The following is a 15,006-nucleotide window of genomic DNA, read 5'->3' on the forward strand; positions in this document are numbered from 1 at the left end:
ATGAAACCCTACGTACCTCCTCCTGTGAGATGCTACAGGACATGAAGTTCGAACATACATCTTCCCATTGCACCAGTGCCCCTATCTGCAGGGATTATGGACGTCTGCTGCATTCGAACTTTTCTTGTGTCTCCCCCATCTGTGTAAATTGCAGCATACTCCTCTCCTTGCTCACCAGATTGCTCCGTTTTTAAGCATGGGAAGAAAATCCAGGAGTATAAGACTCTGGACAAGCTCACATATCAAGATGCCAGAAAAAATATCGGCATCTTAATCCCATACACATGACAATTTTACTGTACAGCTGCAACATCGTTGGCTTCTCTGTTGATGGTGCCGTCCTCTATCCCATCTTCTACGATGGGTCACCTTGTGGGTCTGAGGGTTAGAGTAGGCCCAAGGTATTCCTGCCTGTCGTAAGAGTCTCTCACGTTTCGGCCTGTATGTGATAGTCCACTGTAGGGTTTACCCTCCGTTTTACAAAATTTTCCTGAAGAGCAAGCCAACTGGGGAAGGGCGCTTTACATGTTGCATCATGTCCATCATGCGCCGAGACCTATCACACCCTTCGTTGATGTGGATCTGCACTTCTGCTCATTCTCCAACTGTTGGTCGAGGTCACCCTCTTGGGTGTGTATTTTTCCACCAACTGTGGACGGTGATAATGGACGGTGATAATGGACTTGTTTGTTTGGTTGCACCTGATATCCAGCACAATAGTCAGTCCATTGTGGTGGGGCCGCCATGTACCTTGTTGGTTGTAGCCCCCTGACCACACAGAGATCGCTCTGCTGATGCCTGCACCGTTAACTCCCCAAGTATGCCGAGGAGTACAAGCAAGTCACCTTGTGACATCGGGACTCCCAGCTATGGCCATCCTGCCAGGTGGCCTTTGTTGCAGCTGGGTGGCGCCCATGGGGAGGACCACTTGTCAGAGTGGGTGGCATCAGGCGAATGACACACAATGAAGTGTAGTACATCATCTCTTGCTGATGGTCAAACACAAGCAGCCTCTAAACGCACAGAAATACAACCCTAAATCGTTGCCCTCCCTGGCCACGCCATGGGAGGAACGTCAGGCTAAGGATGGCAGCAGCTCTTACCTGCCCCAGTATGTTGTATGTTTGAGAGCTGATAGGGAATCTTTGATGACGATGAACACTCAATTTTTTGTTGAGTGTTTAGAGGACAAGTTTGGGTGGTGGAAGGCTTGTCCAAAGTGAGATCTGGATCAGTCTTAAACCAAACAGCATCCTCTGCCTAGTCACGGGCGTTACTCGCTTGTGACAAGCTGGGGCATGTTTCTGTAACCATCATGTCCCAAAAGAGCTTTAAGATGGTCCAGAGTATCATATTCCACAGGGACCTTCTTTTGCAGTCTGACGATGAGCTGAAAGCTCATGAGGTGTACATTTTGTTCAGCGTGTCCACCGGGGTTCGAGGGATAATCACTTTCCCACCGGTGCCTTCGCCTTGGCCTTTAAGGGTCACACGTTTCTCGAGAAGGTAAAGGTAATGATCTAACGCTGTGATGTAAAGCCCTATATCCCTCCACCAATGTGGTGCTTTAAATGCTGGTAGTTCGAATTTCGGCCATATGTCTTTATGCTGCACTTCCAGTGTCACGTGCCAAGATTGCGGATGCCTGTCACATCCCACTACTCCATGTGCCCCACCTCCCATTTGTGTCAGCTGCGGAGAGCACCATTCGCCTTGGACGGCTGACTGCAAGATTCCCCAGAAAGAAAGGAAAATCACGGAGTAAAAGACCCTGGACTGACTGACCTACACAGAGGCTAAGAGGAAATTTGAATGCGAAACAAAAGTTCTAGCCCCGTCAGCTCTGCCAAACCCAGTCCCCTCTCGGAAGCTTTCTTCAGGTCCTCTCGCTAGGAAGGGGTCCCTTCTCAGGTTTGTGCTAGTGGGAAAGATGACACCCCCCCTCCAGTGGCTGAAGAGCCTAAAAGCAGCAGCTCGTAGGGGTTCACACTTGTCCTCAGTCCTGGAGATTGAATCAGTGAGGTCCTCCCAGCCAGGGAAACCCAAGAAGCAGTGAGAGAAATCCAAAAAGATCCCCAAGACCAAGGGAATTGCAGTGGCATCCACACCATTGCTACCTACAAGTTCTGCGTCAGCGGATGAGTTGGAGGTTCTGGAGTCAGCAGAGGTTCTAGATCTCACCGGACCCTCAGACACAACGGATATAGACTGCTCAGGCAATAAGTCGGTGGGAGCAGGTGATCCTCAGGCGTAAACTGCCTCATTGAATGAATATTCCATGCCTTCCCAGTCTAACGATGAAGTCGTCCTCCAGTGGAATTGCGGCGGTATTTTTTCCACTCCCTGGCTGAGCCATGGCAGCTGTTAAGCTTTACACCTGCTTTCTGCATTGCCCTCCAGGAAACCTGGTTCCCGGCAATGCGGACCCGTGCTCTCTGCGACTAAGGGTTATTACAGGAACCATAGTGGCTGTAATCAAGTGTCAGGTGGACTTTGCATTTACATCCTAAACTCAGTGTGTAGTGAAACTGTGCCCCTTCAAAACCCACAACTCCCTAAACCTTACATACTTCTGGGAGATTTTAATGCCCATAAACCCTTGTGGGGTGGCACCATGCTTACTGGCCAAGGCAGAGATGTCGAAACTTTACTGACACAATTTGACTTCTGCCACTTAAATACTGGGGCCGCCACACGTTTCAGTGTGGCTCATGGTAGTTACTCGGCGATTGATTTATCAATTTGCAGCCCAGGACTTCTCCCATCTATGCACTGGGAAACTTTCACCTCTGCTGTCACTGTTAAATCTCCCCCACATCGTAACATGGATGTGATAGTTGAGCAGGTGACTAGCACAATTGTTTCTGCGGAAGAAAATGCAATCCCTCGCTCTTTAGGGGGCCCCCAATAAAAGGCAGTCCCTCGGTGGTCGCAGGAAGTCGCTGGGGCAATTAAAGAGCGTTGGCGAGCTCTACAGCGGCATAAGCAGCACCCTTCCCAGGAGCAAGTCATAGCCTTTAAACGGCTCTGTGCCCGTGTTTGCCAGCTTATAGAATGACAGAAACAGGAGTGTTGGGGGAGATGTCTCGACCGTTGGGTGCCATACTTTTTCTTCCCAAGTCTGGGTAAGTATCAAACATGTTTTCGAGTGCCAGACCCCAAAAGGTGTTCCTGGTGTTAATAGAAATAGTGTGTTACCTACCGATGCAATGGCGATTGCCGAGCACTTTGCTCGAGCCTCTGCGTCAGAGAATTAGCTGCCAGCCTTTCGCACTCTCAAATGGCGGCTGGAAGGGAAAGTCCTCTTGTTCACTACACACCATAGTGAGTCCTATAACGCTCCATTTACAGAGTTGGAGCTCCTCTGTGCCCTTACACATTGCCCTGACACTGCTACTGGGCCAGATCGGATCCACAGTCAGATGATTTAACATACCTCATCTGACTACAAGCGATATCTCCTTGTCATCTTCGACCGGATCTGGTGCGATGGCATCTTTCCACTGCAATGGCGGCATATCAACATCATTCCCCTACTCAAACCCGGTAAAACCCTGCTTGATGTGGATAGCTATATGCCCACAAGCCTCACCAAAATTCTTTGTAAACTGCTGGAACATACGGTGTGTCGGCAGTTGGGTTGGGTCCTGGAGTCACGTGGCTTACTGGCTCCATGTCAGGGCGGCTCCACCAGGGTTGCTCTACCACTGATAATCTTGTGTCCCTCGAGTCTGCCATCTGAACAACCAGCAACATCTAGTTGCCGTCTTTTTTGCTTTACAAAAAGCGTATGACACGACCTGGTGACATCATATCCTTGCCACATTATATGAGTGGGGACTCAGAGGCCCGCTCTCAATTTTTATCTAAAATTTCCCGTCGCTTCGTACTTTCCGTAAGTTATGGTGCCTTCCATAGTTCTTCCCATATCCAGGAGAATGGGGTCCCGCAGGGTTCTGTATTGAGTGTGTATCTATTTTTAGTGGTCATTAATGGTCCAGCAATAGCATTAGGTCCGTCTGTCTCAGCTTCTCTGTATGCAGACAACTTCTGCATTTCGTACTGTTCCACCAGTACTGGTGTTGCTAAGCGGTGCCTACAGGGAGCCATCCATAAACTGCAGTCTTGGGCTCTAGCCAATGGTTTCCAGTTTTTGGCCTCAAATTGTGTGTTATGCACATCTGTCGGCGTTGTATCCTTCATCCGGAACCAGAACTTTACTTTCATGATGATCCACTCACTTTAGTGGAGAGATATCGATTCTTAGGACTGGTTTTCGATGCCCGATTGACTTGGGGCTTCCTCATCTGTCAGCTTAAGCGGTAGTGCTGGCAGAAACTCAATGCCCTCTGCTGCCTGAGCAACACCAACAGGGTACAGATCGCTTTAAGCTGCTGCAGCTTTACAGAGCCCTCGTTCAATCCCGCGTTTTCTATGGGAGTCTGGTTTATGGTTCGGCAGTGCCCTCAGCGTTGCGTTTACTCGACTCGGTTCACCACTGTTGCGTTTGCTTAGCGACAGTAGCTATTTGGACGAGTCCAGTGACCAGTGTCCAGGCAGAGGCTGGAGTCACTCCATTGCAGGTTAGGCGTGCACAATTGCTGGCCAGTTACGTTACACACGTTTGTAGTTCTCCTGCGCATCCGAATTACCGTCTCCTTTTCCCACCCACGGCGGTTCATCTCCCGCGCTGGCTACCCAGGTCAGGGTTCCAATTGCAGTTCGTGACCAGTCCCTTCTTTCTGTACTGGAGTCCTTATCTTTACAACCTATTATGAGGCCCATTCATGTACACCTCCATGGTGTACACCTAGGCTGTGGCTTCGCCTGGACCTTTCACATGGCCGTAAGGACTCTGTTAACCCAGCGGCTCTCCTCTGCCACTGCCTCTCGATTCTTGACATGTATTGAGGCCATGAAGTGGTTTACACCGACGGCTGAGTGGCTGATGATCATGTTGGCTTCGCGTATGTTCATGGACTTATTGAATAGCATTCCTTGCCAGATGGCTGCAGTGTTTTCACTGCAAAGCTGGCGGCCATTTCTCATGCTCTTTAGCGCACCCACTCATGCCCTGTCGAGTCGTTTCTTTTCTGTACTGACTCCTTGAGCAGCCTACAAGCTATTGAACAGTGCTACCCTTGTCATCCTTTGGTAGCGACCATCCAGGAGTGCATCTATGCTCTGGAACGGTCCAGTCCGTTCAGTGGTGTTTGTCTGGACCCCTGGTCACTTTGGCATCCCAGGCAACGAACTTGCCGACATGCTGGCCAAACAGGCTACGTGGAAACTGCTTATGGAGATAGGCTTTTCTGCAACTGACCTGCGTTCAGTACTACACTGCAAGATTTTGCGGCTTTGGGAGATGGAATGGCATAACCTCTGTAGGCACAACAAACTGCGTGCCATTAAGGAGACTAGGTATGTGTGGAAGACCTCCTTGTGGGCCTCTCACAGGGACTGTGGTTTTGTTGGCTCCACATTGGCCACGCTTTGGTGATACAAGGCTACCTACTGTACTGTGATGACCCACCTCTGTGATGACCCACCTCAGTGTCGGCGCGGCGCCTGGCTGACAGTGGCCCATATCTTGGTGAGCTGTCCTTTGGCTGCCTTGCGATGGACTCTTCAGTTACTGGACTCGTGCCATTAATTTTAGCTGAAAATGCCTTGTTGACTAATTTAGTTTTACGTTTTGTACGTTATGGTGGGTTTTATCATTCTGTATAAGTTTTCACACGTGCCCTTTGAGTTCTCCACTCTAATGCTTTTAGGCTGGATGTTTTAATGTGTCACAGAGTGGCTGTCTTTTCCTTTTTATTCTCGTGGTCGACCAGTCACTGTGATTTCCTCTCTTGTTTTTATCCCTTCTACCTGTTTCTTGCTTCTCTCTCTCTCTCTCTCTCTCTCTCTCTCTCTCTCTCTCTCTCTCTCTCTCTCTCTCTCTGTGTGTATGTTTTTTTATGTCCATAGTAGTGTTGGGTGCCACCCTGTCGTTCTTCTGGTTCTTCCCTTCTCCTGTTATTGTGCTGTACGTCTCCTTTCATTTTTTCTCTCCTTTGTGTAATTATTTTATGGAGAACAAGGGATCGATGACCTCACAGTTTGTCTCCCCCCCCCCCCCCCCCCTGCCCCTTTCCCCTTTTAAACCAAATAAACAATCCTACGGTGGGCTCTCAGAGCCGCTCAGCCGCTCACTGATGCCTGTATGCTTGTTCCCCAAGTGTTCGTGGGCCCTTCTGGTGCTTTCATAGTGCCCACTTCAAGGGTATTGGCTCCCCACCTGTGAGGAACACCAGTCCCTATCACCCAGCTGGAGGGGCCTCATCTTCCTCCACCATCTCTAGATAGGAAGAGGTTCATCGGGACTCTTCCTTCCACAGTTCTCGCTGGTTCATAGCCAGGCACGTCTGATGACTGAAGGAACCACGAGCTGCTGGCCGCCGGTCTTCTCATTCTTCCTGTCCCTGAAACCAATTCAGGGACACCTTCCCAGTCCTTGTCTTATAAGGAGAACGACCAAAAGATGAAGGCCCTCACTCCAGCAGACTCTGCATGTACTACTTATGTGCCCAATGTGGAAATCCCAATGGCCCCTGAGACACAAGATCTGCCCATGCAGTGTGTTGCGGAACCTATGTCCTCTAACATATGCCGGTGGCAGCACATGACCCTGGGTCATAACCTACTCCCCTGCCCCTCTTGTCATCTCATATCCCCACAATATTTAGACAGTCCGATCCTCCAGTGGAATGGATTTTTCCACCACCTGGCTGAGCTACAGCAGCTTTTAAGTACTTACCCAGTATTCTGTACTACAATCCAGGAAATGTGCTTTCCAGCAACTCGAACCCCTGCCCTTAGCAGCTACCGAGGTTATTTTAAGAATTGTACACACAGTGAGAGGGTATCAGGTGGAGTTTGTATGTATGTGCTGGACTCTGTATACAGTGACCTTGTGCCTTTTGGAACATCCTTGGGGACTGGCTGTTCGTGTAAGGGCACATAAGGATTTTACCATCTGTAATGTTCAGCTCCCACCCAGGTCTCCGATGTCCATTCCTGATTTTTGTCAAGAACTTACTATCATGCTGTACATTCCGGGTTCAAGTGGGTGCTTCACTCAATAGCCCTATACCCAAGAGTGACGTCCTACATGTCTCTGTACTGACCCTCTCCCTCTTTCTTGTAGCCGTCAATGCACTTCTGTCACTGTTGTACTGCCCAACGACACCCAGAGCTTTACCTATGCAATCAATTACTTCTTGTACCTCTTGTTTGGACTGGTCCTAGTTTCCAAACTGATATGCCATCCCCATCTTCACCAACTTAAGCAAAAGTGCTGGTGACACCTCAATATGACTTTGCTGCCTCAGTAACACTAGCTGGGGTGCAGATCGGTCTAAGCTTTTGTGGCTCCACAAAGCCCTATTGTCCCATCTTGACTATGGGAGTTTTGCATATGGCTCAGCATCATCCTCAGCATTGCTGATACTGGAGCCCATTCATCACTGTGAGGCCCGACTTTACAGGAGCCTTCCAAACAGCCCTGTGAATGGCCTGCTACTTGAGGCTGGAGTCCCTATGCGCTAACAATAGCTTCTGAATTATGGTATTCAAATTCATAGCTTCCCTGAACCTCCCAACTACCATGTCGTTTTCCCTGGAAGGGAGCTCCCTCTCCCACAGCAGTGACACAGAACTGGGTTTACAATTTTTGCATGCTTCCAGTGCTGTAATTTCCTCCACTGTTGCGTCTGGTCAGGGAGGCATCTCATCTGCCCCCGGGGTTTGTGCCCCGACTTTGGATTTGTCTCAACGTCTCCTTTGAACCAAAAGATTTCATTGACCCCAGGATTATTTGCCACCTGTTCTTTGGCTGTCCTTGAGACGTATCCGGGTTCAGTAGTAATATTCACTGATGGCTCAACAATCAATGGACAAACAGGCATTTGTATACTCAAACGCACGGTGCAATGAATTCCACTCGCTGACAGATATCTGCAGTATTTTCACTGCTGAATTGATGACCATTAGACTGGCCCTTAGCCATGTTTGTTCTTGCACTGACAAGGGTATACTAATCTGTAGTGGCTCCCTTAGCAGCCTTCAGGTTATAGACCAGTGCTACTCTCCTCACTCACCAGTTACAGTTACAAATATCCACGATCTTGTCTCTGATCTCCATCAAGCTGGATGGCCAGTCATTTTCATTTGGATCCCCAGTCATGTTGGGATTTCAGGATATGAACTTGTTGGTCAAGCTGACCACTAGGATTCAGATTCTGGAAATGGGGGTGCCAGAGTCAGACCTTCGGTCTTTTATACGCCGTAGATTGCTGGAAGTCTGCTACTTGTATTGGTCTACCCTGATCTTCCCAAACAGAGGACCGTGAAGAAGACCACAATGGTGTCAGTCTTTCCTGCGTGCTTGTCAAAGGGAACCATCGTTCTCGGACTCCGCACTGGCTACACATGGCTGATCAATGGCTGCATCCTCTGATGTAAGGATCCTTCCTACTGCCGACGTGGAGCCCGCCTGATGGTGGCCCACTTACTCATAAGACGGCCCTAATTTGGCTGCTTTGAGGTGACATCGTAATCTTCCTGACACGCTCACTCTGGTGGTGCTAGCAGACAACACCAAAGCGGCTCATCTGGTGTTATCTTTTGTCCAGGAAGGTAGTTCCTATTCATCGCTGTAAGGTAGAGCTTTTTGGCCTCATTGACATGCTATTGCTTTTTGGCCTCATTGATGACCTGAGGGATTTTGGGGCACCCTTCACTACAATAAGTGCTATAATGTGACTTGATGAACACACTTAAAATTTCACTTTTCATTCCAGGCAGCTTCTGCAGTGAGGCAGTGTTTATACAATGGGTTACAGCCATGTATTAGTTGTTACTGATGGTGATCAGGCATAATATGTGTACATTAAAGCACATATTGAAACCACATGACCGATGGAGCGAGACTGGGACTGAACAGTGTCTTACTTAAAATTCTGCTAGGCCCTCCCTCCCATATCCCAAGCTTCTCAAAGATTTACTGCATCACTTGCTGGACAAGCTCTCTTCTAGAAGAAGCAGTGATGTGGGGAAGTGGTGTAACTACAGCCTGCTGTTTCAAGAATGAATCTTTCATTCTGCCACAATGTGTGCACTAACTTGAAACCATAGATTTTAGCGTTTGCTTATAAACACATTGTACCCCCACCAGTGCTTAGTTACAGATTACTTGGTTGCATCATGTGAAGTATCCAGTGTGCTACAACAGCTGTTCCGAGGTACTACATTTAAGAGAGCTTCACAGAGAACAGGTAGGAGAAAGTTGATAATTCATAAGAGGGTCATCTTAACCAGTGCAATCTGGTGGGAAAGCTGGGCCAGTATACTGTATATCACCTATACCACTTTCTATAGAATCGGGGCTAGAATGAGACTTTTATGGAGGTTGGTTCTGCAAGGGGATTTTGCATCTTACTGACAGTTATCCAGGCACATGATGAGCTGTCCCAGTATTTGTGAGTGAGGGTTATGACCAGTGCCTGGATATCTGTTCGTAAGAGCAGTTTCCCCAAAAGACAGCATCTGGGTTTTAATCCTAGTTCAGGACGCAGTTCTAATGTCAGGTAGGTAAAAAAAAAAAAAAAGTGCAACTCTCCTATGCAGAGTAGAAGATTCATTCTCAAGAATATGTTGTCAAGAATTTGGTAAAAGTCTAGTGTTGTTTGTTGTTGCCATTTCATTGTTAACCAGCTGATCATCATTCTTCTCAGCTCTCCATGCACTTATGGTCTAAGATTACATTTTTTGTAATTTTGTTTTTCATGAAATGTACTGTGAGTAGTAACATACTTCTTGTCTTTCCATTTAGTTAACATTTCACTTTGCCTCCAGCTATTTCTCTTCTCTGCAGCCTTACCATCCCCCACACCTAGAACATAATACATTCCCAAGTTCACAATTGGTGTAAAAGTCATCCAGGTAACAGCTTAGTTAATAATTGAGAAATCTACAGTTCGAAAGCATTTGATATTGGAGTTTGTTGGCATGGATGTCTGTCCATAATTGGGATCTTTGGCAGTGAGTTTACAAAGCCCAAATTTCGTGAACTTGCATGTCAAAAGCAGTTATTTACAACAGAATGCAGGAAATAATTTCAACATTCCCTTAAAAAGGAAAAGAGGTAGCAGAATTCCTCATAACTAGGACTTGGCAGAGATTTCAGTTTGGCAATATGATAGTCAACTCTTACTTGCATTTGATATGGACAGGGTTTTTTGTCATCCTGGTTCTTACTGTGGAACTTTGGGTTTCTTAGAGAGTTTCTAAATTTACGGTTTGACTTGTCTCTAAATACTTTTAACATCTAATTTGTAGTTATGGTTAGTGAAATAATTATGCTCGAGATTGTGTTCACAATGCCATAAGAAACAAATTGTACTCAAACCTCGTTGTGTTTGTAAAGCAGAAATTAGAACAACATCGAAATGTTGTTGTTGTTGTTGTTGTTGTTGTTGTTGTTGTGGTCTTCAGTCCTGAGACTGGTTTGATGCAGCTCTCCATGCTAATCTATCCTGTGCAAGCTCCTTCATCTCCCAGTACCTACTGCAACCTACATCCTTCTGAATCTGCTTAGTGTATTCATCTCTTGGTCTCCCTCTAAGATTTTTACCCTCCACGCTGCCCTCCAATGCTAAATTTGTGATCCCTTGATGCCTCAAAACATGTCCTACCAACCGATCCCTTCTTCTAGTCAAGTTGTTCCACAAACTTCTCTTCTTCCCAATCCTATTCAATACCTCCTCATTAGTTACATGATCTACCCATCTAATCTTCAGCATTCTTCTGTAGCACCACATTTCGAAAGCTTCTATTCTCTTCTTGTCCAAACTATTTATTGTCCACGTTTCACTTCCATACTTGGCTACACTCCATACAAATACTTCCAGTCAGATTTGTCAAAAGCTTTCTCCAAGTCTACAAATGCTAGAAACGTAGGTTTGCCTTTCCTTAATCTTCCTTCTATGATAAGTCGTAAGGTCAGTGTTGCCTCACGTGTTCCAACATTTCTACGGAATCCAAACTGATCTTCCCCGATGTCTGCTTCTACCAGTTTTTCCATTCGTATGTAAAGAATTCGTGTTAGTATTTTGCAGCTGTGACTTATTAAATTGATAGTTTCGTAAAATTTCATATTTGTCAACACCTGCTGTCTTTGGGATTGGAATTATTTTGTTATTCTTGAAGTCTGAGGGTATTTCGCCTGCTTCGTACATCTTGCTCACCAGATGGTAGAGTTTTGTCAGTACTGGCTCTCCCAAGGCCGTCAGTAGTTCTAATGGAATGTTGTGTACTCCTGGGGCCTTGTTTCGATTCGGGTCTTTCAGTGCTCTGTCAAACTCTTCACGCAGTATCACATCTACCATTTCATCTTCACCCTCTTCCATTTGCATAATATTGTCCTGAAGAACATCGCCCTTGTATAGACCCTCTATATACTCCTTCCACCTTCCTGCTTTCTCTTCTTTGCTTAGAACTGGGTTTCCATCAAAGCTCTCGATATTCATACAAGTGGTTCTCTTATCTCCAAAGGTCTGTTTAATTTACCTGTAAGCAGTATCTATCTTACCCCTAGTGAGATAAGCCTCTACATCCTTACATTTGTCCTCTAGCCATCCCTGCTTAGCCGTTTTGCACTTCCTGTCAATCCCATTTTTGAGACTTTTGTATTCCTTTTTGCCTGCTTCATTTAGTGCATTTTTATATTTTCTCCTTTTATCAATTAAATTCAATATTTCTTCTGTTACCCAAAGATTTCTACTATCCCTCGTCTTTGTTCCTATTTGATCCTCTGCTGCCTTCGCTATTTCATCTCTCAAAGCTACCCATTCTTCTTCTACTGTGTTTCTTTCCCTCATTCCTGTCAATTGTTCCCTTATGATCTCCCTGAAACTCTGTACAACCTCTGGTTTAGTAAGTTTATCCAGGTCCGATCTCCTGAAATTCCCATTTTTTTGCAGTTTCTTCAGTTTTAATCTACAGTTCATAACCAATAGATTGTGGACAGAGTCCACATCTGTCCCTGGAAATGTCTTAAAATTTAAAACCTGCTTCCTAAATCTATCTTACCATTATATAATCTATGTGATACCTTCTAGAATCTCCAGGATTCTTTCATGTATACAACCTTCTTTTATATATAGTAACACTGGGAAAATGTACTCGTGTCACAGCTTTGGAGGAATTAATTGTAAAGTTTACATTTTATTAAAATACTTGTTTTGATGTACATCCTGGATAGTACAGGATTAGAGGCTCTTTGGATTGCCCAAGGGACATTATTATATAACACTAATGAACTGTATCACTGGCTGGACGATTGTGTGGTGGTGTTCCGTTGGACATCTCTGAAAGAACAGACACCGCGCATCCATATAATTGATTCGGACCTCCTGCAGGAATCTCAAAGTAGTGAGCATGGAGGACATTGGGGTAGGGACTGCAGACAGGTGACACAGTGTGTATTGGCTAAGTGGCTTTCTGAGGTAGTCCACAGAGTTGTGATAAATGCTTTGTCTGTGTGCACAGTGGTTAACACAACTGTCCAGTAAGCAGGAGATACTGGTTTTGAATCCTGGTCTGGCGCACATTTTCGCTCATCACCTTTGATTCGGTGTAAAGTCCCATGCAACTGATATCAATAGTCTCCCCTCCCCCTCATCCCCTCCCCCTCATCCCCTCCCCCTCCTCCCCTCCTCCCCTCCCCCTCCTCCCCTCCCCCTCCTGCCCTCCCCCTCCTGCCCTCCCCCTCCTGCCCTCCCCCTCCTGCCCTCCCCCTCCTGCCCCCCCCCTCCTGCCCTCCCCCTCCTGCCCTCCCCCTCCTGCCCTCCCCCTCCTGCCCTCCCCCTCCTGCCCTCCCCCTCCTGCCCTCCCCCTCCTGCCCTCCCCCTCCTGCCCTCCCCCTCCTGCCCTCCCCCTCCTGCCCTCCCCCTCCTGCCCTCCCCCTCCTGCCCTCCTCCCCTCCCCCTCCTCCCCTCCGCCTCCTCCCCTCCCCCTCCTCCCCTCCTCCCCTCCCCCTCCTCCCATCGCCCTCCTCCCCTCCCCCTCCTCCCCTCCCCCTCCTCCCCTCCCCCTCCTCCCCTCCCCCTCCTCCCCTCCCCCTCCTCCCCTCCCCCTCCTCCCCTCCCCCTCCTCCCCTCCCCTCCTCCCCTCACCCTCCTCCCCTCACCCTCCTCCTCCTCGCCTCCCCCCTCCTCCTCCTCCCCTCACCCTCCTCCCCTCCCCTCACCCTCCTCCCCTCACCCTCCTCCCCTCCCCCTGCTCCTCTCCCCCCTCCACTCTCCCCCTCCACTCTCCCTCCTCCCCTCTCCCTCCTCCCCTCTCCATCCTCCCCTCTCCATCCGCCTTCAATTTATATATAACACATTATTGGCTGTTACAGTTCCATTTAAAATAAGAGTTTGGTAATACGTGTAAGTTAGTGGTTACTACCAAGTTGGCATTAACTTTCATTTCAATTTCAGGTTTCAGTCACTAAAACCTGAATCTTCAGGAAGACAAAGGCACAATTCTTTGTGTTCGCCAAGCAGAAAACACCCTGAACAACGGAGGCGATCACGTTCTGTACAACTAGTGAGTGTTTAAAAAGTCTGTACACTGTTCAATTTTTGATGCTATACTTGTGCAACATTGAGGAAGAAATGAGAAGCAGGAACAGGAATGCCTTGTGATATTTTCATTTTCAACTAGATTGGAGTGCTTACCTCTTAAGATTATGGCTGATTCTAAAGTTGTTTAGTGGATATTAAGAGTGGGCTGAAAAGATGTTGCCATTGTAATAATATTACAGTTGTAAGTTTAGTGCGTTTGTGCTGCCACCTCAATGATTGGCGACTTGGGCCAACAATGATGAAACAAGACCATTGACTTATAATGGTGCATTTAACCTACACTACCGCTACTCGTGATCCTTGCCAGGTGATCATATCAGGCTGGCTTGTTTTTCACACTATGATCATTACTGTATGCCCTGAAACATGAGCTGTGATTGGCTGCTTCAAGGTCACCCTAGCAGTGGTTTGTTTGTCTACTACTTGTTGCATGGTTTCTTCCATCTACTTCTACAATACCACCTATCTTTACTCTTCAAATTACTGTGAAGTGTACAGCTGTGGGTATGTGTCGTATATTAAGTGCAGGAAAAATGACTTGTTAAATACTATTGTGCAAGCTGTAATTAACCTTATCTTTGTGATCATTGTGAGATCGATAAGTTGGGAGCTGGATATATTCCTAGATTCCTCACTCAATAATGGCACTTAAAACGTAAGTACTCTTTCGACAGATTGTTTGTATCTAACTTCAAACATCTTCCAGCTTGGGTTTTTCCAGAGTTACGTGATCCTCTCATGATCAAACATGTGACCATTTGTACTGGCCTTCTTGGTATACTTTCAGTGTCTTGGGTAACATTATGTTAATTATCTTTGGAAATCAGTTCCTTTGTTTCACCTAATTTATCATTTTAATTTTTTCAGTAGAATATCAGCACAAAAATCTAAGAGTGGCAAATGTAGCACTTGAAGTAGATGTGGATAAAATCTGATGAAATGTTACCTCAGAGATAGTAGGCCTATGAACTGTTCTCCAGCAGAAGTTACGTTAATGATTTAAAAGTCAGATCTTTGTAACTTACAGGATTCTGGTTCAGTAACATTTAAAATAAACTGAAAGTTTTGTTACAACCATCTGAAAAGTGCAGGTATTCAAAAAACCTGCAGTGTGGGTGGTCTACATTCAATGGTGCATTCATACCACCTCTTTGTTGTCAGTACCAACATTTTTGCTGTGAATGAACTACAGTTATTGACATCAGACGGTACACAGAACATAGTTTTCACTTCCCACACTGCAAGAAATATAAAATTAGCGATGTGAACAGCCACAGGGTAAAAGTTCGAACTGCCCCAAAAGATAGATTAAAAGATATTTCTCAGTAAT

At 46.7% G+C, this 15,006-nt stretch overlaps 1 protein-coding gene across 2 annotated transcripts in view; it reads left to right on the forward strand.

Moving 5' to 3' along the window:
• LOC126334917 (targeting protein for Xklp2 homolog) overlaps positions 1–15,006 on the forward strand; it is a 126,011-nt gene that overhangs the window by 20,339 nt on the left and 90,666 nt on the right. For both annotated transcript variants that reach the window (XM_049997634.1, XM_049997635.1), the window contains exon 3: positions 13,530–13,638. In XM_049997634.1, the coding sequence (XP_049853591.1) occupies positions 13,530–13,638 (109 nt within the window). The remainder of the gene's footprint in view (positions 1–13,529; positions 13,639–15,006) is intronic.

The sequence above is a fragment of the Schistocerca gregaria genome, chromosome 2, assembly GCF_023897955.1.
Source record: "Schistocerca gregaria isolate iqSchGreg1 chromosome 2, iqSchGreg1.2, whole genome shotgun sequence".
NCBI classification, from domain to species: domain Eukaryota; kingdom Metazoa; phylum Arthropoda; class Insecta; order Orthoptera; family Acrididae; genus Schistocerca; species Schistocerca gregaria.